General features: G+C 43.4%; 1 protein-coding gene across 1 annotated transcript in view; it reads right to left on the bottom strand.

Moving 5' to 3' along the window:
* qtrt2 (queuine tRNA-ribosyltransferase accessory subunit 2) overlaps nt 1-22,080 on the bottom strand; it is a 39,344-nt gene extending 17,264 nt beyond the window's left edge. The window contains 3 exon segments of the mRNA XM_055882268.1: nt 7,311-7,330; nt 21,762-21,788; nt 21,890-22,080. Of these exon segments, the coding sequence (XP_055738243.1) occupies nt 7,311-7,330; nt 21,762-21,788; nt 21,890-22,080 (238 nt within the window).
* Between the last annotated feature and the right edge of the window lie 2,080 nt (nt 22,081-24,160).

The following is a 24,160-nucleotide window of genomic DNA, read 5'->3' as shown; positions in this document are numbered from 1 at the left end:
CAGGTCTCTGACCTACTCCCTATAGGCTGTGTCATCGTTGTCGGTGATCAGGCCTACCACTGTTGTGTCATCGGCAAACTTAATGATGGTGTTGGAGTCGTGCCTGGCCGTGCAGTCATGAGTGAACAGGGAGTACAGGAGGGGACTGAGCACGCACCCTTGAGGGGCCCCTGTGTTGAGGAACAACGTGGCAGATGTGTTGTTACCTACCCTTACCACCTGGGGGCGGCACATCAGGAAGTCCAGGATCCAGTTACAGAGGGAGGTGTTTAGTCCCAAGGTCCTTAGCTTAGTGATGAGCTTTGAGGGCACTATGATGTTGAATGCTGAGCTGTAGTCAATGAATAGCATTCTCACATAGGTGTTCCTTTTGTCCAGGTGTGAAAGGGCAGTGTTGAGTGCAATAGAGATTGCATCATCTGTGGATCTTTTGGGGCGGTGTGCAAATTGGAGTGGGTCTAGGATTTCTGGAATAATGGTGTGACGTGAGCCATGACCAGCCTTTCAAAGCATTTCATGGCTACAGACGTGAGTGCTATGGGTCGGTAGTCATTTAGGCAGGTTACCTTAGTGTTCTCGAGCACAGGAACTATGGTGGTCTGCTTGAAACATGTTGGTATTACAGACTCAGACAGGGACAGGTTGAAAATGTCAGTGAAGACACTTGCAAGTTGGTCAGCGCATGCTCGGAGTACACGTTCTGGTAATCTGTCTGGCCCTGCGGCCTTGTGAATGTTTACCTGTTTAAAGGTCTTACTCACATCGGCTGCGGAGAGCTTGATCCCACAGTCATCTGGAACAGCTGATGCTCTCATGGATGTTTCAGTGTTACTTGCCTCGGAACGAGCATAGAAGTTATTTAGCTCGTCTGGTAGGCTAGTGTCACTGGGCAACTCTTGGCTGTGCTTCCCTTTGTATTCTGTAATAGTTTGCAAGCCCTGCCACATCCGGCGAGCGTCGGAGCCAGTGTAGTATGAATCGATCTTAGTCCTGTATTGACGCTTTGCCTGTTTGATGGTTCGTCGGAGGGCATAGCGGGATTTCTTATAAGCTTGGGACTGATGTGGTGTACTCCTCAATGCCATCGGAAGAATCCCGGAACATATTCCAGTCTGTGATAGCAAAACAGTCCTGTAATTTAGCATCTGATTCAACTGAGCACTATTTTATAGACCGAGTCACTGGTGCTTCCTGCTTATATTTTTGCTTGTAAGCAGGTATCAGGAGGATAGAATTATGGTCAGATTTGCCAAATGGAGGGCGATGGAAAGCTCTGTACGCGTCTCCGTGTGTGCAGTAAAGGTGGTTCAGAGTTTTTTTCCCTCTGGTTGTACATTAACATGCTGATAGAAATGAGGTAAAACTGAGTTATGTTTCCCTGCGTTAAAGTCCCCGGCCACTAAGAGCGCCACCTCTGGATGAGCATTTTTCTGTTTGCTTATGGTGGAATACAGCTAATTGAGTGTGGTTTTAGTGCCAGCGTCGGACTGAGGTAGTATGTAGACAACTACGAAAAATACAGATGAAAACTCTAGGTAGATAGCGTGGTCTACAGCTTATCATGAGAGACTTTAAATCAGGCGAGCAAAATCTAGAGACTTCCTTAGATATCGTGTTATTTCTGTTTGTTTGTGTTTATATTTTTTTATAAAATGAAATTATTTGTTGTCCCACAGATTATTTGGAAACGGTCGTCATTTTGCTTTGTATGCGTAAGCCTACCTATTCTACTAAAAGAACCTCTTTGTCGCATTATTTCCACACTCTCAGCAGTCACTGTTTCAAGTTCAGTAACCTACCTCTCCTCGTTGGGCGTGTCAGATCAATTGCACCTACAGAACAACGCTGTAACGTAAAAAATCCTTGATGAAAACCTGCTTCAGTGTGCTCAGGACCTCAGACTGGGGCGAAGGTTCACCTTCCAACAGGACAATGACCCTAAGCACACAGCCAAGACAATGCAGGAGTGGCTTCGGGACAAGCCTCTGAATGTTCTTGAGTGGCCCTGCCAGAGCCCGTACTTGAACCTGATCGAACATCTCTGGAGAGACCTGAAAATATCTGTGCAGTGATCCTCCCCATCCAACCTGACAGAGCTTGAGAGGATCTGCAGAGAAAAATGGGAGAACCTCCCCAAATACAGGTGTGCTAAGCTTGTAGCGTTATACCGAAGAAGACTCAAGGCCAAGAAGTGTGTGTATATATATATATATATATATATATATATATATACACTGAGTGTACAAAACATTAGGAACACCTGCTCTTTCCATGACAGACTAACAGTGTGAAAGCTATGATCCCTTATTGATGTCACCTGTTAAATCCACTTCAATCAGTTTAGATGAAGGGGAGGAGAAAGGTTAAAGAAGGATTTTAAATCCTTGTGACATGGATTGTGTATGTGTGCCATTCAGAGGGTGAATGGGCAAGACAAAAGATTTTAGTGCCTTTGAACAGGGTATGGCAGTAGTTTTGAGTGTGTCAAGAATTGCAATGCTGGTAGGTTTTTCACACTCAACGGTTTCCCGTGTTGTGTAAAGCAACTGACCGTCCAGTACACCATTGGTGCCAAAAAAAACATAAAAAGAATGCACAACTTATCGTACCTTGACACAAATGGGGTATGGCAGCCGACGACCTTCCATTTTTTGCAGCAAAAAACAAGAAACTGCGGTTGCAGTGGGCTAAGGAACGAAAACACTGGACACTGGAGAATTGGAAACACATTGCCTGGTGTGATGAATCCTGTTTCCTGCTGTTTCACGCTGATAGGAGGAAAACCATATGAGTACTTGCATCCATCATGCCGCTTGTCAACATTGCAGGCTGGTGATGGTGTGGGGTGTGTTTTCATGGCAAAAACTGGGTCCCTTGATAAAAGTGGAGGAACATATGAATGCCACAGGATATCTAAATATCATTGCCAGTCAGGTGCATCCCTCTCATGGCAGCAGTGTATCCATCTGCAAATTGATTTTTTCAGCAGGATAATGCCCCATGCCACAAGGCTAGTATTGTCCAGAAATGGTTCCATGAACATGACAGTGAATTCAGCTTCTTGCAATGGCCTGTCCAGTCACCAGATCTCAAACTAATTGAGCATATGTGGGATGAGATGGAATGAGCTATTCTATTTTTTCTTTATTGAACTAGGCAAGTCAGTTATTAAGAACAAATTCTTATTTACAATGACGACCTACCCCGGCCAAACCCTAACACGGACGACGCTGGGCCAATTGTGCGACGCCCTATGGGACTTCCAATCACGAACGGTTTTGATACAGCCTGGAATCGAACCAGGGTCTGTAGTGACATCTCTAGCACTGAGCTGCAATGCCTCAGACCGCTGCGCCACTCGGGAGTCCTGAAGTAGAGATCTACTTTTTGACAATTGGGGGAAGCATTGGAGTCATTGGAGAACTCTTTTGCCACCTTGTATGTACACCAAGTGTACAAAACATTAAGAACACCTTCCTAATATTGAGTTGCACCCCCTTTTGCCCTCAGAACAGCCTTCATTTGTCGGGGCATGGCAAGGTGTCGAAAGTGTTCCACAGGGATGCTGGCCCATGTTGACTCCAATGTTTCCCATAGTTGGGCCAAACGGATGGATGTCCTTTGGGTGGTGAACCATTCTTGATACACACAGGAAACTGGTGAGCGTGAAAAACCCAGCAGCGTTGCAGTTCTTGACAAAAATTGTGCGCTTGGCACCTACAAACATATCCTGTTCAAAGACACTTACATCTTTTGTCTTGCTATTTCAGCCTCTGAATGGCACACATACACAATCCAAGTCTCAATTGTATCAAGGATTAAAAATTATTATTTAACCTGTCTCATCCCCATCATATTGACTGATTGAAGTGGATTTAAAAAGTGACATCAATAAGGGATCATAGCTTTCATCTGGTAAGTATCTCATGGAAAGAGCAGGTGTTCATAAGGTATTGTACACTCAGTGTATATATTGCTCTTTATAACATTTCTTTATTTCTTTTTTAAAAACTTTTTGGATTATGTCATTGCTAGGTATTATTACTGCACTGTTGGAGCTAGAAACACAAGCATTTCACTGCACCTGCAACTCTGTGTACGCAACCAATAAACTTAGATTGGATTTAAATATCAATAATGGAAAGAAGTGGAGGGCGCTCAACCAACGTGAGTTGAGGTGATCAACAAAAGGTATAATCATTGAAGAGGAAAAGGCGAAACGTACGCAAATCATGGTGAGTGAGCGCTGCACATTTTCCTTTCCAATAATTGATTACCAATTTATTTGTCTCTACCTGCAAATCATTCTTGCTGCTTCAAGTTCATTAGTGTAACGATGTACAATGAGAGTCGGGAAGACAAGACACGGGAACAGAAACAATGATGCCTAGGGAAGGAACCAGAGGGGGTGACATACAGTTGAAGTCAGAAGTTTACATACACTTAGGTTGGAGACATTAAAACTTGTTTTTCAACCACTCCACACATTTCTTGTTAACAAACTATAGTTTTGGCAAATCGGGTAGGACATCTGTTATGCTGATGAAGGAGGACCCAAAAGCGACGTAATAGAAACAGAGTCTTTATTCCAGTCTTAAACAAACAATGATGTTCCTGGATCTTATCAAAGGTAATCCAAAACAGGAAACTGAAAACCTCTTGTCAGTAGAGAGGAACGACTGGAGACGCGACCACTGACAGCAGGTCGCTTCAGGAAGGCACAGACCGTAGCTGACATAGACACCTGCTCACACGCAGCATCTGACAAATGCAAAAACACAACAGGGCGGAACAAGGACACAGAGCAGCTAACCTCAAACAAGAATCCGACAAGGACTGAAGCGGAAAACAGAGGGAGAAATAGGGACTCTAATCAGAGGGCAAAAATAGGGGACAGGTGTGAAAGAGTAAATGAGGTCGTTAGGAGAAAGAGAAACAGGTGGGAGCAGGAACGGAACGATAGAGAGAGAGAGCGGGGGAGGGAGAGAGGGAGGAGGAGAGAGAGGAATAGAAAGAGGGAAAGAACCTAATAAGACCAGCAGAGGGAAGCACAGGGACAAGACATGATGAACAAAGACAAAACATGACAGTACCCCCCCACTCACCAAGCGCCTCCTGGCGCACTCGAGGAGGAACCCTGACGGCGACGAAGGAAATCATCAATCAACGAACGGTCCAGCACGTCCCGAGAAGGAACCCAACTCCTCTCCTCAGGACCGTAACCCTCCCAATCCACTAAGTACTGGTGACCACGTCCCTGAGAACGCATGTCCATGATCCTCCGTTCCTTGTAAATAGGTGCGCCCTCGACAAGGACGGGAGGGGGGGGAGGGAAGACGAACGGGAGCGCGAAGAAAAGGCTTGACACAAGAGACATGGAAGACAGGGTGGACGCGACGAAGATGTCGCGGAAGAAGCAGTCGCACAGCGACAGGATTGACGACCTGAGAGACACGGAACGGACCAATGAACCGCGGAGTCAACTTGCGAGAAGCTGTCGTAAGGGAAAGGTTACGAGTGGAAAGCCACACTCTCTGACCGCGACAATACCTAGGACTCTTAATCCTACGTTTATTGGCGGCTCTCACAGTCCTCCCCGCAGACGAAGGCAGACCGGTAATAAAGTCTAAGGCGATCTGAGACCATGGTCGAGAAGAAATGGGAAGTGGTCTAAGACGACCGGCAGGAGGAGAGTTACCTGACTTAGTCTGCGCGCAGTCCGAACAAGCAGCCACGAAACGGCGCGTGTCCCGCTCCTGAGTAGGCCACCAAAACCGCTGGCGAATAGAAGCAAGCGTACCCCGAACGCCGGGGTGACCAGCTAACTTGGCAGAATGAGCCCACTGAAGAACAGCCAGACGAATAGAGACAGGAACGAACAGAAGGTTACTAGGACAAGCGCGCGGCGACGCAGTGTGAGTGAGTGCTTGCTTTACCTGTCTCTCAATTCCCCAGACAGTCAACCCGACAACACGCCCTTCAGGGAGAATCCCCTCGGGTTCGGTAGAAACCACAGGAGAACTAAAGAGACGGGATAAAGCATCAGGCTTGGTGTTCTTATTTCCCGGACGATAGGAAATCTCGAACTCGAAACGAGCGAAAAACAATGCCCAACGAGCTTGACGTGCATTAAGTCGTTTGGCAGAACGGATGTACTCAAGGTTCTTATGGTCAGTCCAAACGACAAAAGGAACGGTCGCCCCCTCCAACCACTGTCGCCATTCGCCTAAGGCTAAGCGGATGGCGAGCAGTTCGCGGTTACCCTCATCATAGTTGCGTTCCGATGGCGACAAGCGATGAGAAAAGTAAGCGCAAGGATGGACCTTATCGTCAGACTGGAAGCGCTGGGACAGAATGGCTCCCACGCCCACCTCTGAAGCGTCAACCTCGACAATGAATTGTTTAGTGACGTCAGGAGTAACAAGGATAGGGGCGGATGTAAAACGCTTCTTGAGGAGATCAAAAGCTCCCTGGGCGGAACCGGACCACTTAAAGCAAGACTTGACAGAAGTCAGAGCTGTGAGAGGGGCAGCCACTTGACCGAAATTACGAATGAAACGCCGATAGAAATTAGCGAAACCGAGAAAGCGCTGTAACTCGACACGTGACTTAGGAACGGGCCAATCGCTGACATCCTGGACCTTAGCGGGATCCATCTGAATGCCTTCAGCAGACAGATAATCATCGAGAGCCTTACGTTCGGGAGCCGACAGAGAGAATAATCTACCCCGAGGGGAAGTGGTCCCCGGAAGGAGATCAATACAACAATCATACGACCGGTGAGGAGGAAGAGAGTTGGCTCTGGACCGACTGAAGACCGTGCGTAGATCATGATATTCCTCCGGCACTCCTGTCACATCACCAGGCTCCTCCTGAGTAGAGGGGACAGAAGAAACAGGAGGGATAGCAGACATTAAACACTTCACATGACAGGAAACGTTCCAGGATAGGATAGAATTACTAGACCAATTAATAGAAGGATTATGACATACTAGCCAGGGATGACCCAAAACAACAGGTGTAACAGGTGAACAAAAAATCAAAAAAGAAATGGTCTCACTGTGGTTACCAGATACTGTGAGGGTTAAAGGTAGTGTCTCATATCTGATACTGGGGAGAGGACTACCATCTAAGGCGAACATGGGTGTGATCCTCCCTAACTCTCTGAGAGGAATGTCATGTTTCCGAGCCCATGCTTCGTCCATAAAACAACCCTCAGCCCCAGAGTCTATCAAGGCACTGCAGGAAGCAGCCGACCCGGTCCAGCGTAGATGGACCGACAAGGTAGTACAGGATCTTGATGGAGAGACCTGAGTAGTAGCGCTCACCAGTAGCCCTCCGCTTACTGATGAGCTCTGGCCTTTAACTGGACATGACATGACAAAATGTCCAGCAGAACCGCAATAGAAGCAAAGTCGAGATGTGAATACCTCCCATTGGGCACACACATATTTTTCTAAAGGGCCAGCCAAAGTTCGCAAGCAGAAGTCTACACCCCTTCGTACGTGATTGGTCAACTGTAGGGGTGACACGAGTTTCTGCTTCATGTCAATTCAGCCCAAAACTCAGTGTGGATTCAACATGGCGACCGACATCTTCGAACATCGATTGACCGAGTAGGTACAAAAGTACCTTCAACAGTACGATTCTAGCTATGCATTATATAAAGACCAGCACATAAATGCCAATTCATGGAGGGAGATTGCTGAGACGCTTTTTGGGGCTGGGGTTCATGACAAGTTCGTCAAGGAAAATAAAATAAACAAGGCCTGTCTTGTTCTGCACGCTTTGTACAAAATAATAAAATGCAGTACTACAGGATATTTCTTCACGTAGCTCTTTATTAGCTAGCTACAACTGGCATGTTCACGTATCTCCAACCATGATCAACTGACCATGACCTAACCATCTGGGTGGTCTTACCCAATCATAGCACAGTATGATACGGCAGTAAAATGCATCCAATTACAATTCAGTATGTTTACACATATGAATATTACATCCCCCTTCTTATAAAACAAAAGAAAATGTTTACATCTTCTAAGCGTTTCTTTTGAATACATGCTCTGTAGTTTGAACTCAAGGTAAGTAACCATTTATATTGCATACTACACCAACTGAATCAACATAGACTCTGAAACAATGATCCAACATACTGTTACTTTTCGAACAAGGGATTCTCAGCAACTCAGCTTTCACAGTAGAAATGACATCTTAACATTTCAAACAAATACAATACCAAAGCATTTCAAGTGACCTTTCAATAAACAAGTTTACAGTCTGGAACTCTTTTAGGGCAGCAATCCGCCTACACCCTTTGACATTTCACAGGTCTAGGACAGCTCTGGGCTTTACCTCTCTTCCTGACCTTGTGCAATATGATGCTGAGCATGCTTCTGTGTCAGTCAACAGTTCTTGTGGTGTTGCAGGTAAATACAGGGGTATGTTGTGCTGTGTGTGTGTCTAGTCTATCACGTTCTCTTTCAGGGGAACAGTTCATCTCATCAGTGTGTTGTTCTTTGGTGTTCAGTAGGTGACGACAATTACGGCGGTACACCGCTCCTTCTGCAGTGCGGACGTGATATGAACGTTCAGTGTCAGCTGGCTGGATGACGAGTTCTGGCTTCCAGAAGCCATGCTCCTGGATTCTCTCTGACTCTCCGTCGTTCAGTGGTGGCAGTGGTCTCGCTGACCTGTCATAGTATCGCTTTTGTTGTTGTTGTCTCTGTGCACGTTTTTCATGCATTTCCTTGTAGCTGACGACCTCAGGTTGCAGCTGCTGGTTGGTGCTGGGAAGGATTGAGCGAAGTCTACGGCTCATCAACAGCTGCGCTGGTGATTTGAAGTTGTCAACTGGAGTGTCGGATTAAATTATTGAATGGCACTCTTGAGTGTTTGTTAGTTCTGCATTTTTATTAAAGCATAGGTGCCCTACTTGCAACCATTTTTACATTTAAACAGTTTATCAGCCAATTTAAAGGAGACTGAGGTAGGGATCTCTCGTCTGCTTTTGCTTTGTCCATGAGTGATTTAGCAATCTGCACAGATTTTTCAGCAAGGCCATTACTTTGAGGGTAATGTGGGCTTGTGGTGACATGTGTAAACTCCCATGCTTTTGTGAAGGATTCAAACTCATTTGATTTGTAACAGGGCCCATTGTCCGATATTAAAGTCTCTACAATACCATGCCTGGCAAAGGCTACTTTCAACTTGTGTATCACAGCTGCAGATGTGGTTCTGTGAAGCTTGTCGAGTTCAAAGTATCTGCTGTAGTAGTCCACTGTTACGATGTGGTCCTCGTTGTTCCAGGTGAACAGATCGGTTGCCACGACCTGCCAGGGTCGGTCTGGGATACAGTGAGATAACATTGGCTCTTTGGTGTTTGAGGGGCGTCGTTTAAGACAGATGGCGCATTTACCAACAATGTCCTCTATTTGTTTGCACATCCCGGGCCAAAACAAAATGTCCCGTGCTCGCTGTTTGCACTTTTCCTTGCCCATGTGTGCAGCATGGATCTTTGTCAAAATCTCTTCTCTGAGACTGGTATGAATAATGAGTTTCTCTCCTTTGAAAATTTTTCCGTTAATCTGTGATAGTTCATCATGATGGTTCCAGAATTCTGAGACGCACTGAAGGCATTTTCTCCTCTCCTCAGGCCATCCATCCTGTATGACTTTCCTCAGCTAGTCCTTTTCTGTTTCTGCTCGGATCTCCTTCAGTTTGTCACTAACTGGTAAGTTGCTGAACACAGTGTGCACTTGCATGTCCAAGCCTTCACTAAGGCTGCTGTCCTTATAGGTAAGAAACTTCCTGGAGAGCGTGTCTGCGACAGGGATGTCTTTCCCTGGACGGTGAGTGATTGTGAAGTCGTATTTTTGTAGTTGAAGGATCATTCTCTGTAGCCTTGGCGGGGCTGCGGCTAGTGGTTTACTCATGATTGACTCAAGGGGTGTGTTGTCGTATTCCACAATGACTTGTCGTCCAAATACATACTGATGGAAACGTTTACATCCGAACAGAATGGCGTAGAGCTCCTTTTCGATTTGAGTGTAGTTGATTTCACAGTCTGTGAGAGATTTGGAAGCGTAGCCGATGGGCTTTCCTTCTTGCAGTAGCACTGCACCTAGTCCATACTTCAACGCATCCACTTGGAGTCTGACCTCTTTGTTGGGGTCGTAGTAGGCAAGGATTGGTCCTGGTTCTCTCGTGATCAAGTCTTTCACACTCTGGAAAGCAATGACGTGTTGCTTGTCACAGAGAAACTCACTGGACTACTTTAGCAGTTGACGCAGGGGTGCATTAGCATTGGACAGGCTGGGTGCGAACTTGGCTAAGTAGTTGACCATGCCAAGCACTGTTTCCAGCTCTGCACGGTTCTTTGGTGGCTCCATTTAGTTTATGGCTGAGATCTTCTATGGATCTGGCTTGATTCCATTCGCTGTGAGAAGATGTCCGAAGTAGCTGACCTCTGTAGCGCCGACTGTGCTCTTCTCGGGGTTGAGCCGGACTCCTCTCTCGCGGGACCTTTGCAGCATCGCACGGAGGTTTCGGTTGTGCTACTCTTTGGTTTGACCATAGACAAGGATGTCATCCACAATCGCCACAACTCCGTCGAGGCCTTCGTACACTTCGTCGATCTTTCGCTGAAACTCGTCTTGGGCTGAGATAAGCCCGAAAGGCAGGCGATGGAACCTGTAGCGTCCAAACGGCGTGTTGAATGTTGTGAGCTTAGATGACTCTTCTTTGAGCTTGATAGCCCAGTAGCCTGATCTAGCGTCCATGACACTGAAGTAGTGTGCTCCCGCTAGCTTGTGTGTGATGCCATCTAGCGTCGGTAAAGGGTAATGGGGGTGTTTGATAGCCTTGTTCAAGTCTCTTGGGTCGAGGCATACTCGGAGCTTGCCTGTGCGTGGTTTCTCCACCACCACTAACGCTTTTACCCAGTCAGTCGGTTCTGTAACCTTGCTGACTATGTCAGATTGCTCAATGCTCTCCAACTCTTTCTTCAGACGGGCACGGCGAGCAAGGGGAATTTTTCTCAGTGAGTAAACCACCTGGGTCAAGGTGAATGGTATATTCTCCTGGGAATAATCCTATTCCTGTAAAAACATCAGCAAACTCCTCCAGTACATTTTCTGTCTCTACTGGTGCTGTCACTGATAAAACTAGCTTGATGAGGTCCATGTTCTGTCTCTACTGGCGGGTGGCGCAGTGGTCTAGGGCACTGCATCGCAGTGCTAGCTGCGCCACCAGAGTCTCTGGGTTCGCGCCCAGGCTGGGCTGGGTTGGCGCCCAGGCTCTGTCGCAGCCGTCCGCAACCGGGAGGTCCGTGGGGCGAAGCACAATTGGCATAGCGTCGTCCGGGTTAGGGAGGGTTTGGCCGGTAGGGTTATCCTTGTCTCAGTATGTAAAATGTAATAAAATGTATGCACTCTACTGTAAGTTGCTCTGGATAAGAGCGTCTGCTAAATGACTAAAATGTAAATGTAAAAATGTCACTGATAAAACTAGCTTGATGAGGTCCATGTTCTGTCTCTACTGGTGCTGTCACTGATAAAACTAGCTTGATGAGGTCCATGTTCTGTCTCTACTGGTGCTGTCACTGATACAACTAGCTTGATGAGGTCCATGTTCTGTCTCTACTGGTGCTGTCACTGATACAACTAGCTTGATGAGGTCCATGTTCTGTCTCTACCGGTGTTGTCACTGATGAAACTAGCTTGATGAGGTCCATGTTCTGTCTCTACTGGTGTTGTCACTGATGAAACTAGCTTGATGAGGTCCATTTCTAAACATGCTTTAAGACCTAGCACTGCAGCTGCTCTAGTGTCAACAACGTAAAAGTCCATGTATTTACATTTGAACGTGCATGTGCCTTTTACTGGGGGCTGTTCTCTTTATTAGCTAGCTACAACTGGCATGTTCGCTATCTCCAACCATGATCAACTGACCATGACCTAACCATCTGGGTGGTCTTAACCAATCATAGCACAGTATGATACGGCGGTAAAATGCATCCAATTACAATTCAGCATGTTTACACATATGAATATTACAAGGCCAGGCCGCAGTGGAGATGCCAGTGGAAAGGCTACTCCAGAAATGTTGCTGTTGGCTTGTTTGGCACGTGAAGCATGGGAAGACTGAAAGCAACATGCCGTCTTCACCAAAGGATGGTGTATGTTGTATTTTCTATTGTAGTCGACGAAAAGAGTAGCCATGTTTTTCTTACAATAGCTAGCGCTATTTACTTGGCTGGCTAGTGGCTAGTCTAGCAGCATACTCATGTAGGGTAGGCAAGCCAACTAACTAAACTAAAGATCTTTACAACTTCTGATCAAACAAAATGTTGTCATAGAAAAAAAGTCAGAAGCTTCCCACATTGATAACACCAAAGTCAACGTTTGGTAGGTCTGGCTAGTCAAAATGTTGCAAATGTTTGAGTGGAGTTGAGTAGCTAGGCCAGGTACACAACTCTGCTCAAAGTTTGGAACGTTATATAGTCTATTGTATTCTTGATTAATGACATTTGATGTTCATTACCGTTTTGGATATGTGTACTAAATAGCCCTCTACTTTTTTATTTTCAAGGCATAAACACCAGTGAATGGAGACAGCACCTGCTCCTCAGCGATGCCACAGCAGCAGTAGTAGCAGGGGTGTGAGATGGGAGAAAAGAGCTGCAGACTCAGTCCTTGACACATCTCTCACAAAGGCATTGCAAATGATCTCAAGAACTGGAAAACGTCATGCACAGAGCCACCAGCTTGTCGCAGAGGTAAATAAATACAAATAATTTCAGACTTTATTCTAATCCCCTTTCCTCTCTTCGGGTGTCCTATTCCCTCCTCACCTCACCACGCACACTGCTCCTATGACACTCCTAATTTCCTCTCCACAGTGTCTTGGCACTAATAGCTGATTTCATGGACGAACTCTTGCCAAAACTCCGGGAAGAATTTGATCACCAGCTGCATGAGTTTGTGCACTCAGCCCACAGTGAAATTAACAACTTGTTCTGTTGTTGTTCAGACATCTCACTAGTCAGACACTAGGCACTTTCATTTTATTCCATAGACACTTGTTATTTTATTATTATTTGTTATTTACATGTCTGTTCATAAGACAGTTTTGCTATTGTTCTGAAATATTTATATTGCTCATACATATTTGTCTACACTCAACACTTTATATTTGACCCTTTTGTTGTTTACATGTCTGTTCATAGCAGACACTGTTGTATAGTTGTGGCCAAAAGTTTTGAGAATGACACAAATATTAATTCCCACAAAGTTTGCTGCTTCAGTGTCTTTAGATATTTTTGTCAGATGTTACTATGGAATACTGAAGTATAATTACAAGCATTTCATAAGTGCCAAAGGATTTTATTGACAATTGCATGAAGTTGATGCAAAGAGTCAATATTTGCAGTGTTGACCCTTCTTTTTCAAGACCTCTGCAATCTGCCCTGGCATGCTGTCAATTAACTTCTGGGCCACATCCTGACTGATGGCAGCCCATTCTTGCATAATCAATGTTTGGAGTTTGTCAGAATTTGTGTGTTTTTGTTTGTCCACCCGCATCTTGAGGATTGACCACAAATTCTCAATGGGATTAAGGTCTGGGGAGTTTCCTGGCCATGGACCCAAAATATTGATGTTTTGTTCCCCGAGCCACTTAGTTATCACTTTTGCCTTGTGTCACGGTGCTCCATCATGCTGGAAAAGGCATTGTTCATCACCAAACTGTTCCTGGATGGTTGGGAGAAGTTGCTCTCGAAGGATGTGTTGGTACCATTCTTTATTCGTGGCTGTGTTCTTAGTTAACATTGTGAGTGATCCCACTCCCTTGGCTGAGAAGCAACCCCACACATGAATGGTCTCAGGATGCTTTACTGTTGGCATGACACAGGACTGATGCTAGCGCTCACCTTGTCATCTCCGGACAAGCTTTATTCCGGATGCCCCAAACAATCGGAAAGGGGATTCATCAGAGAAAATGACTTTACCCCAGTCCTCAGCAGTTCAATCCCTGTACCTTTTGCAGAATATCAGTCTGTCCCTGATGTTTTTCCTGGAGAGAAGTGGCTTATTTGCTGCCCTTCTTGACACCAGGCCATCCTCCAAAAGTCTTCGCCTCACTGTACATGCAGATGCACTAACATCTGCCTGCTGCCATTCCTGAGCAAGCTCTGTACTGGTGGTGCCCCGATCCCGCAGCTGAATCAACTTTATGGGACGGTCCTGGCTCTTGCTGGACTTTCTTGGGCGCCCTGAAGCATTCTTCACAACAATTGAACCGCTCTCCTTGAAGTTCTTGATGATCCGATAAATGGTTGATTTAGGTGCAATCTTACTGGCTGCAACATCCTTGCCTGTGAAGCCCTTTTTGTGCAAAGCAATGATGACGGCACGTGTTTCCTTGCAGGTAACCATGTTTGACAGAGGAAGAACAATGATTCCAAGCACCACCCTCCTTTTGAAGCTTCTGGTCTGTTATTCGAACTCAATCAGCATGACAGCGTGATCTCCAGCCTTGTCCACGTCAACACTCACACCTGTGTTAACGAGAGAATCACTGACATGATGTCAGCTGGTCCTTTTGTGGCAGTGGAAATGTTTTTTAGGGATTCAGTTAATTTGCATGGCAAAGAGGGACTTTGCAATTAATTGCAATTCATCTGATCACTCTTCATAACATTCTGGAGTATATGCAAATTGCCATCATACAAACTGAGGCAGCAGACTTTGTGAAAATGTATATTTGTGTAATTCTCAACACTTTTAGCCACGACTGTACCATTGTTCAGAAATATTTATATTCAGAAAGATGTGTAACTACTCTGACAGTTACATTTTATTCCATAGACAATTGTTTACATGTGTGTTCTCAGCAGACACTTTTAAAGGTTTATTTGTGGGCTGAAAAAGCTCTTTTGGCATTTCTTCATCTCAACACTAGGTGTTTCAATGCATTCTATTTGAACATCATGTGTTGACAACGTAAAGAACAGCAGTGTGCCACAGTCTTCACAGGCTTTCTTCTACTTGTGGTGTAGTTCAATCTATTCTAAATTACTGCACACTGAGATGTCCCAGAATCAGGTTCCATTTTATGAACAAGATTAAAACTACTGGTTCACAGTGCACAAAAAGAACTGAGTCTGTGTCTATCAAGAATCCTCATCCTTGCAGCCATGATGCCGAATGCATTCTCTGACTCTCAGACAACGAGAGTGATGGTAGTTCCAGGTACGCCCAGGTTTGAGATGGACACTTGTGAATGAAAGGTAACTAGAGAATGTCAGATATACTGTACTAGTCAAAAGTTTGGACACACCTCCTCATTCAAGGTTTTTGCTTTATTTGAACTATTTTTTACATTATAGAATAATAGTAAAGACATCAAAACCAAGAAATAACATATGGAATCATGTAGTAACCAGAAAAGTGTGTGGAGTCCCCCTTCACTCTACAATGTAGAAAATAGTAAAAATAAAGAAAACCCCTTGAATGACTAGGTGTGTCCAAACTGCAGTAGCTAAAGCTTAATAATAGTCACACCGTACCAAACCTTCACAAACGTTTCAACTTTATTAGGGTCAATGGCGATTTTAGCATTTAAATGTTGGCGGGGCAAACTCCCCGAATTTTTTGATTTTTTAGATGCATGATGCAAAGCCACTACACGGCACAACAGTAAACAATACATTCATTGCACTAAAAACGGCGACAACCAGTGCGCACAAACTGTTAGGGCCTACATAAAGCTGTCCTAACAGTAGAGTCCCAACGCCTTACCACTGCTACACGTGAGTATCAGCGGACCTTTGTCTGCCAGTGAAACAGTTCATTCAGCCTCATTTACTGCCTTTTACAACAGCTGATATGGCTGACTTGCTTAAACAAATGTGGTTTCTACTGACAATTGAGACGTCGAAACTATGGCATAAGGGGACGGTATGCAGATAAGAGATAATCCGTAATTTCGACATTAATGAGTGATCTAGGACAGATGTAGTCAATATAACTATTTGTTCAGCACTTTTTAATGTACACCGACAGAATTCCGAACATTGGCCATTCTTACAGTATTCTCCCTGAACACCAAGTCAGAATCGTAGGATAAATAAAGGGAGCATATAAGCAGACAATGAACTCTCTTACAATATTCAATGATTACATTTCTCTAAAACAGGCTATATGCTACATGTGCACCACCAAGTCAGAACAGTAGGCTAAGACATGATGGGAAAAGGGACCAAATTATTAGGATGAGGCACATGGGCTACTAACAGCTTACTACACAACATACACTTAGTATTCATTTCTTAGCTACAGAATACATATCTCCCTGGCATATTACATAATTTATGCAGCATCATACAATACATTTTTCAACTCACCTTGCTGTGCTCACTTGAACAGGAAGGTGGCGTGGCGGTCATTCATGGGAAAATTGTCAACCAACTTTGACATCAAAATCTGACATTCTCTGTATCTATAGTGCTTTCAGGACAACTGGGAACTCTGAAAAAACAAGGTCAAATCATGACGTCAGTGATCTTTATGTCGGAGCTCTAGAAAGAGGCCAGAGTTTCCCGACTTCCGAGTTGGATGACCGTTCAAAACGTATTTTCCCAGTCTAAGCTTTTTTTTTTTACTCACTGATGTCTGAGATTTCCCAGTTCTGAGTTTCCAGTTGTTTTGAACGCGGCAGAAGTCATACTAGATTGACAGCATGGCCAATGTTTAATGTGAATCCTTTTAAACTTGAAAAAGAGACTCTTAAACCCAGACTTGGACCACACACCCACTCCACTGAATAGCAGGCAAGTGATTGCTTTGCAATGCTTGCAGTTAGCCACTGATTCCTTCATTGTTGAATTAGCTTTTTTTTGTTTTGATTTTCAACTTGTCGTGTAATGTTTATGTCCAACGGCCGATGAGTACCGATACGTTTTATCATTAATTTCTCTTCATATGACAAGGACTTGCCAGTAGATTGTCGACTTGATTCCTGATGACGCTTGCTAGCTAAGATTTTGAAAGTATGATGTTGACATGATCAGTCAAGTCAAAGCTATGATCGAATGATGTGATTTGACATCATTTTATCTGTGACCAATGACATTGAACATGCATGGATGGGCACTTCAAATAAAATTTTATTGGTCACATATACATGGTTAGCAGATGTTAATGCGAGTGTAGCGAAATGCTTGTGCTTCTAGTTCTGACCATGCATTAATATCTAGCAAGTAATCTAACAATTTCACAACAACAAAGGAATGAATAAGAATATGTGCATATAAATATGTGTATGAGCGATGGCCGGATGGCATAGGCAAGATGCAGTAGATGGTATAGAGTACAGTATATACATATGAGATGAGTAATGTAGGGTATGTAAACATTATATTAAGTTTCTTCAGCCTCCTGTGCCTTCTTCACCACATTGTGGTGAAAAAAATATATCAATTAGTATATTTGAGTTTAACCACAACATTTGTTGTATTATTTGTTCTGTCTTTTCAGGTGGATTAAACTGAAATTGCAACCAACTTTCTAAGGCTTGTTTAAAAAATAACGATATTTTGGAGATGATTTCATTTTCAAATAACCGAAAGTGAGCAGGTTTTATCTGAATAAAGGGAAAAAGACCATTCTTGAACATTGGGTGAGACGTTCTTACTAATTTACCAGAGAACTATTTTGAATTTAAGTATAACTTTTGTATGACTGTTGCCTTTAGTGAGTGGTCTAATGCTTTAATATTCAATCATTTCTACCCTCCGAATTCATATTCGTTATATAAATAGGCCCTTTTAATTTTGTCCATGATTTAATTTAAAAAGCAGGTTTACTAGGTGTAGGCAAAAGCAAATAGGTAAACTGTGATATGACTAAAGAGTTAATCAGGGTGATTTTTCAACAAATAGACAGGTATTTTACTTTCCATGGTAGCAAGATCTTATCTATTTTTGCTAACTTTCTATAAAAACGTATTGGAGTGAGATCATTTCTATCTTTCGGGATTTGTATACCGAGTATGTCCACATCCCCGTCAGACCATTTTATTGGTAAACTACACATTAACTTAAAAGTATACATTTTTTTGTGATCCAATATGTAATACAGTACACTTATTTTTATTTGGTTTTAATCCAGAGAGGTTAGCAAAAATATCTAGATACTCTATGAGGCGGTGGAGGGATTCTAATTGTGGTTTTAAAAGAAAACATGAATCATCAGTGACACCTTTGTTTTTAAACCACGGATTTCTAATCCCTTAATATTTTTGTTGGATCTAATTTTAACAGTTAACATTTCGATGGCAATAATAAATTGATATGCTGATAGAGGACAACCTTGTTTTACTCCTCTTGACAGTTTAAAACATCTGAGATGTAGCCATTATTTACTATTTTACACCTAGGGTTACTATACATAACTAACCCATTTTATAAGAGTGTCACGATCGTCATTATGAATGGACCAAGGAGCAGAGTGGTAGGCGTACATTTTCCTTTAATAAATGAACACCGAACAAAAACAACAAACTACCAAACTAAACGCGAAGCTAATAATAGTGCTGACATGCAACTATCCATAGACAAGATCCAACAAAGCACAAAGGGGAAATGGCTGCCTAAATATGATCCCCAATCAGAGACAACGATAAACAGCTGCCTCTGATTGGGAACCATAACAGGCCAACAAAGACACACCAACACCTAGATGACCCACCCTAGTCACACCCCGACCCAACCAACATAGACAATAAAAAGCTCTCTATGGTCAGGGCATGACAAAGAGATTCTCCAAAATTCAAATATTCTAGGCATTTATATATAAATTCCAGTTGTACTTTATCAAAAGCCTTTTCAAAATCAGCTATGAAAACCAGGCCTGGTTTCCCCGATATATTATAGTATTCTATTGTTTCCAGTACTTGTCTTCTATTATCTCCAATGTATTGTCCATGTAAAAAATAAACTGTTTAATTAGGACGAATAATATCTGACAATACCTTTTTAACCCTATGTGCCAAGCATTTAGCTAGAATTTTTTTCATCACAACACTGAAGTGTAAGAGGCCTCTCATTTTTGTAATACTTTTTTTAGCTAAAGCCCCACCTGCCCTGAATGACGGGTCGTCACTGATTAGGGTAATATCAAAATTAGGTCAAACCATTGTTTATAGGGAGAATATGAGCAGAAGACCAAGTAAAAACAAACTACCCTCCCCTGTGCCCAATAAAAAACAACAAGAAAGCAAAAGAAATACTAACAACCCTCCTCTATTTTGGACCACTCCCCCCAGTCAATTTCAATCTGTCCCTTATCTTTTCAACTTCCCAAATATGATTAGGCTAGAGTTTACTACATTGCCTAGAAATAAATACTGGTCAGATATGTGTCTCTGTCTAAAAGTCGCCCCTTTCCTAAAAGGTAGACTATATGCAAAACGTAACTCGAGAGAGTTAATGTGTCCGATCTCTCTCCAACTCTGCTCTCTCCAAACTATGCTTAGCCCATTGGCTGATGTAGCCTAATAATACTGATTGCCTAATAGAATAGGATCTCTGGTAATTTAACCTCTTTCTTATGCTATTTTAGCATATTTTGATATTGCCTACAGGGTGCAAAACAGCTGCGACCAAGGCTGGCAAGCGAGCTACTTCACACACGCCTAAAATAACATTGCGGTATTGCGGTTGGGTTTGGGGCCAGATCTTGCTGAGTGGGTGGGAATCGGACAGAAGCCAGCAGGAGCGGGTGGGTGAGGTATGAAAAGCTGCGTGTGCGGGCGGGAGCTCGATGACCAAATCAGTCCCGCTGAGACCTTTACACCAGTGACGCAACTAGAGTTTTATACATGGGGTGGCATAGACTGTGACAGAAAATTACTGTGTAACCCTAACCTGGCATCTAAGGAGCATGAACGAATCCTATGATTGCTGATAAGAGGTAGAAGTGATAATTCACTTAACCCAGAGTTCTTCAATGTGGCAGATAGTGTGGTCCAAAGGGTTACTTCACTAGAATTCTTTAACATAATATGAATAGACTCACTCACTCACACAGTACTCACATAATGGAGAGACTTGGGTCACTGTTTTCATGAATATACACTCAGCAAAAAAGAAACGTCCCTTTTTCAGGACCCTGTCTTTCAAAGATAATTCGTAAAAATCCAAATAACTTCACAGATCTTCATTGTAAAGGGTTTAAACACTGTTTCCCATGCTTGTTCAATGAACCATAAACAATTCATGAACATGCACCTGTGGAACGGTCGTTAAGACACTAACAGCTTACAGACGGTAGGCAATTAAGGTCACACACTAAAGAGGCCTTTCTACTGACTCTGAAAAACACCAGAAGAAAGATGCCCAGGGTCCCTGCTCATCTGCGTGAACGTGCCTTAGGATTACTGCATGGAGGAATGAGGACTGCAGATGTGGCAAGGGCAATAAATTGCAATAGGCGTCTCACAGTACGGACAAGACAGCGCTACAGGGAGACAGGACGGACAGCTGATCGTCCTCACTGTGGCAGACCACGTGTAACAACACCTGCACAGGACTGTCCACAATAGGCTGAGAGAAGCTGGACTGAGGGCTTGTAGGCCTGTTGTAAGGCAGGTCCTCACCAGACAACACCGGCAACAACGTCAGGCACAAACCCACCGTCGCTGGACCAGACAGGACTGGAAAATTTCTCTTCACTGACGAGTCGTGGTTTTGTCTCACCAGGGGTGATGGTCGGATTCGTGTTTATCGTCAAAGGAATAAGCGTTACACAGAGGTCTGTACTCTGGAGCGAGATCGATGTGGAGGGTCCGTCATGGTCTGGGGCGGTGTGTCACAGCATCATCGGACTGAACTTGTTGTCATTGCAGGCAATCTCAACGCTGTGCGTTACAGGGAAGACATCCTCCTCCCTCATATGGTACCCTTCCTGCAGGCTCATCCTGACATGACCCTCCAGCATGACAATGCCACCAGCCATACTGCTCGTTCTGTGCAGGATTTCCTGCAAGACAGGAATGTCAGTGTTCTGCCATGGCCAGCGATGAGCCCGGATCTCAATCCCATTGAGCACGTCTGGGACCTGCTGGATCGGAGGGTGAGTGCTAGGGCCATTTCCTCCAGAGATGTCCGGGAACTTGCAGGTGCCTTGGTGGAAGAGTGGGGTAACATCTCACAGCAAGAACGGGCAAATCTGGTGTAGTCCTTGAGTAGGAGATGCATTGCAGTACTTAATGCAGCTGGTGAACAGATACTGACTGTTACTTTTGATTTTGACCCCCCCCCCCCTCCCTTTTGTTCAGGGACACATTATTCAATTTCTGTTAGTCACATGTCTGTGGAACTTGTTAAGTTTATGTCTCAGTTGTTGAATCTTGTTATGTTCATACAAATATTAACACATGTTAAGTTTGCTGAAAATAAACGCAGTTGACAGGGAGAGGACGTTTCTTTCTTTGCTGGGTTTATTATATGAGTCTATAAGTGTTAAACATCCCAAATATTTTCAGAAAATAAAGCTCAAGCACCAAGGAGATAAGATACACAAATGCTGTTACATAAATTGCATAGTTTATTTTTTTTTTAAACACTGCAATTTGACATACCAGGTATCAAGTAGAAATAGACTTTAAAAATAATTTTGGTGTTTGACTTTCCTAATACACTTCTGACTGCACCATTGTATAGGTCAGTATGTGTAGTGGCATATTATCAATATGAATATTCAGTGAACTCTTCCTGGTGTTCTGTCCTAAAAGCAGGATGCAAAAAGCAAGTCTATTAAATACTATCTTGCTAAAGGATTGAGGAAGAGAGAGAGTGTGGTGTGTGATTACTATAACAGGTTCTCACAGTGTGTCCAAGGTGAGCTGTGTGACGGAGGGCAGGTTGTTCAGTGTGTGCAGAGTGTCATGGATGAGCTGTGGCATGGTGCAGCAGCGGGTGTACATACAGCAAACACCTCCAGGGAGTGCTGTCCTGCCGAGTCCCGTCAGCACACCCACCCAACAGCCCTGCACCACCAGGGACAGCTCCAACTTCATCTTGTTGCCTGACAGACAAGGGAAACAAGGGGATGATGAAAGAGGATGAAAGAGAATCGGCTTGTTCAACATTGCAGCTGAGATTTCAGGCAACTGGTCTACAAATCACATTGCATCATAAAGAACTAACTAGTACATCAGTCAGACCCACAATGCATCACGGAGTTGATGCTGGAAAACACGGTCAGTGTAAAGAATTTTAGGATAGAATGTTTGTGGTGCAAGCAAAAATGTTACAGAAGACCATGTAATAGCATATACTAGAAACGGATATATACCAGTTAATAACAAATAGGTGTTCCGTTAATGTTTATCTGTACGTTATACGGGCAAACAACTGGCTAGCTTGAGGATGTTATCAATTGCTAGCACTAGTTCAATTCATTGGCAGTTTTATGGAATCCGGCAGACTAACAAAGGTTTCTATTTGTCTGATTTAAGCATTCCTCGACAAAGCGCAACAGAAAATTTTAAAATAACATTTTGATATTTTTAAAACATAATTTAAGGACATTCAGCATATTTTTGCTTACCAGGAACCAGTGGTGGAAAAAGTACTCGATTGTTATGCTTGAGTAAGGGTAAATATACCTTAATAGAAAATGACTCAAGTAAAAGTGAAAGTCACCCAGTAAAATAATACTTGAGTAAAAGTATTTGGTTTTAAATATACTTAACAGAGTACCTAACCCGGATCCGGGAGCACCCCCCACACCCCCCACACTGATTAGCATCGCTAGCATAGCGTCACAATTAAATAGTAGCATCTAAATATCATTAAATCACAAGTCCAAGACACCCAATGAAAGACACAGATCTTGTGAATAAAACCACCATTTCAGATTTTTTAAATGTTTTACAGGGAAGACACAATATGTAAATCTATTAGCTAAACACGTTAGCAAAATGACACCATTTTCTTACTCCAACAGTTTCTTACTCCATCAGGTGCTATCACCAATTCGGCTAAACTAAGATATTGATAGCCACTAACCAACAAACAAATTCTTAAGATGACAGTCTGATAACATATTTATGGTATAGCATAGTTTTTTTTTTTTAAATGTGCATTTTTCAGGTATAAATCACAGTTCTACATTGCAGCTGCAATCTGATATAGTGCTGATGCAGCTAGAACAATTACAGAGACCAACGTTATATAACTAATTACTTGTCTTAAAACATTTCAGAAAAAATACACAGCGTACAGACATTGAAAGCCCAACATCTGGTGAATCCAAACAATATTTCAGATTTTTTAAATGTTTTATAGCGAAAACAAAATGTAGCGCTAAATTAGCATAACCAGGCCAGCCAGAACCAGCTGGACGCGCGCGACCAGTTCACATGCACGACAGATATATGAAATAACATCGTAAATTGGGTCTTACTATTGCTGGTCTTTCATCAGAATGTTGATCAAGGTGTCCTTAGTCCTGATGAGTCGTTCAATCCATTCACAATGGCAACTTCCCCTCTTCATTTAGCCTGGGTACTGGTCGACTGGCACGGCCCCTGTCCAAAGTTAAAAAACTCAAAGAACGGAACACGGCAAAACTCCCGAAAAAATTCTAATAATCTGATTAAACTATATTGAAAAAACATACATTACGGTGATATGGTCACATGTATCAAACAAACTTCGACACGGAGATAGTTTTCATCCGTAACGTCAGCATAACAAAAGTCAATGGCTTCTCTAAAACGCGCATCTCAGGAAACCGGAAGTTGTCGGTCACGCTAAAGAAATAGGTCTTATTTCACGTCAGTACAAGATAAACAAAAAATTTCTCCTCTGACGTCTTCCAGACACCCAGAGGAAGAAGAAGGAAGTGTGTTTCGGGTCATAGGTCGCGTGACCACATATAGGCAGAGCGTTGAAGCAAGCATACACATCTTGCAATCTTCTTCTGGCTCAGGGAAAGTGCTGTGAAATGGCCTGTGTTTCACTCACAGACAAAATTGGAACGGTTTTAGAAACCATAGCTTGTTTTCTATCCAATGGTATATGGTTATATGCATATAGTAACAGCAATAATTGAATAAGAGGCAGTTTTATCTGTAGAGGCAATTATGCTAA

Source organism: Salvelinus fontinalis, chromosome 25 (assembly GCF_029448725.1).
Source record: "Salvelinus fontinalis isolate EN_2023a chromosome 25, ASM2944872v1, whole genome shotgun sequence".
In the NCBI taxonomy this organism is placed as follows: Eukaryota; Metazoa; Chordata; class Actinopteri; order Salmoniformes; family Salmonidae; genus Salvelinus; species Salvelinus fontinalis.
This window is presented reverse-complemented; position numbering and strand designations above follow the sequence as displayed.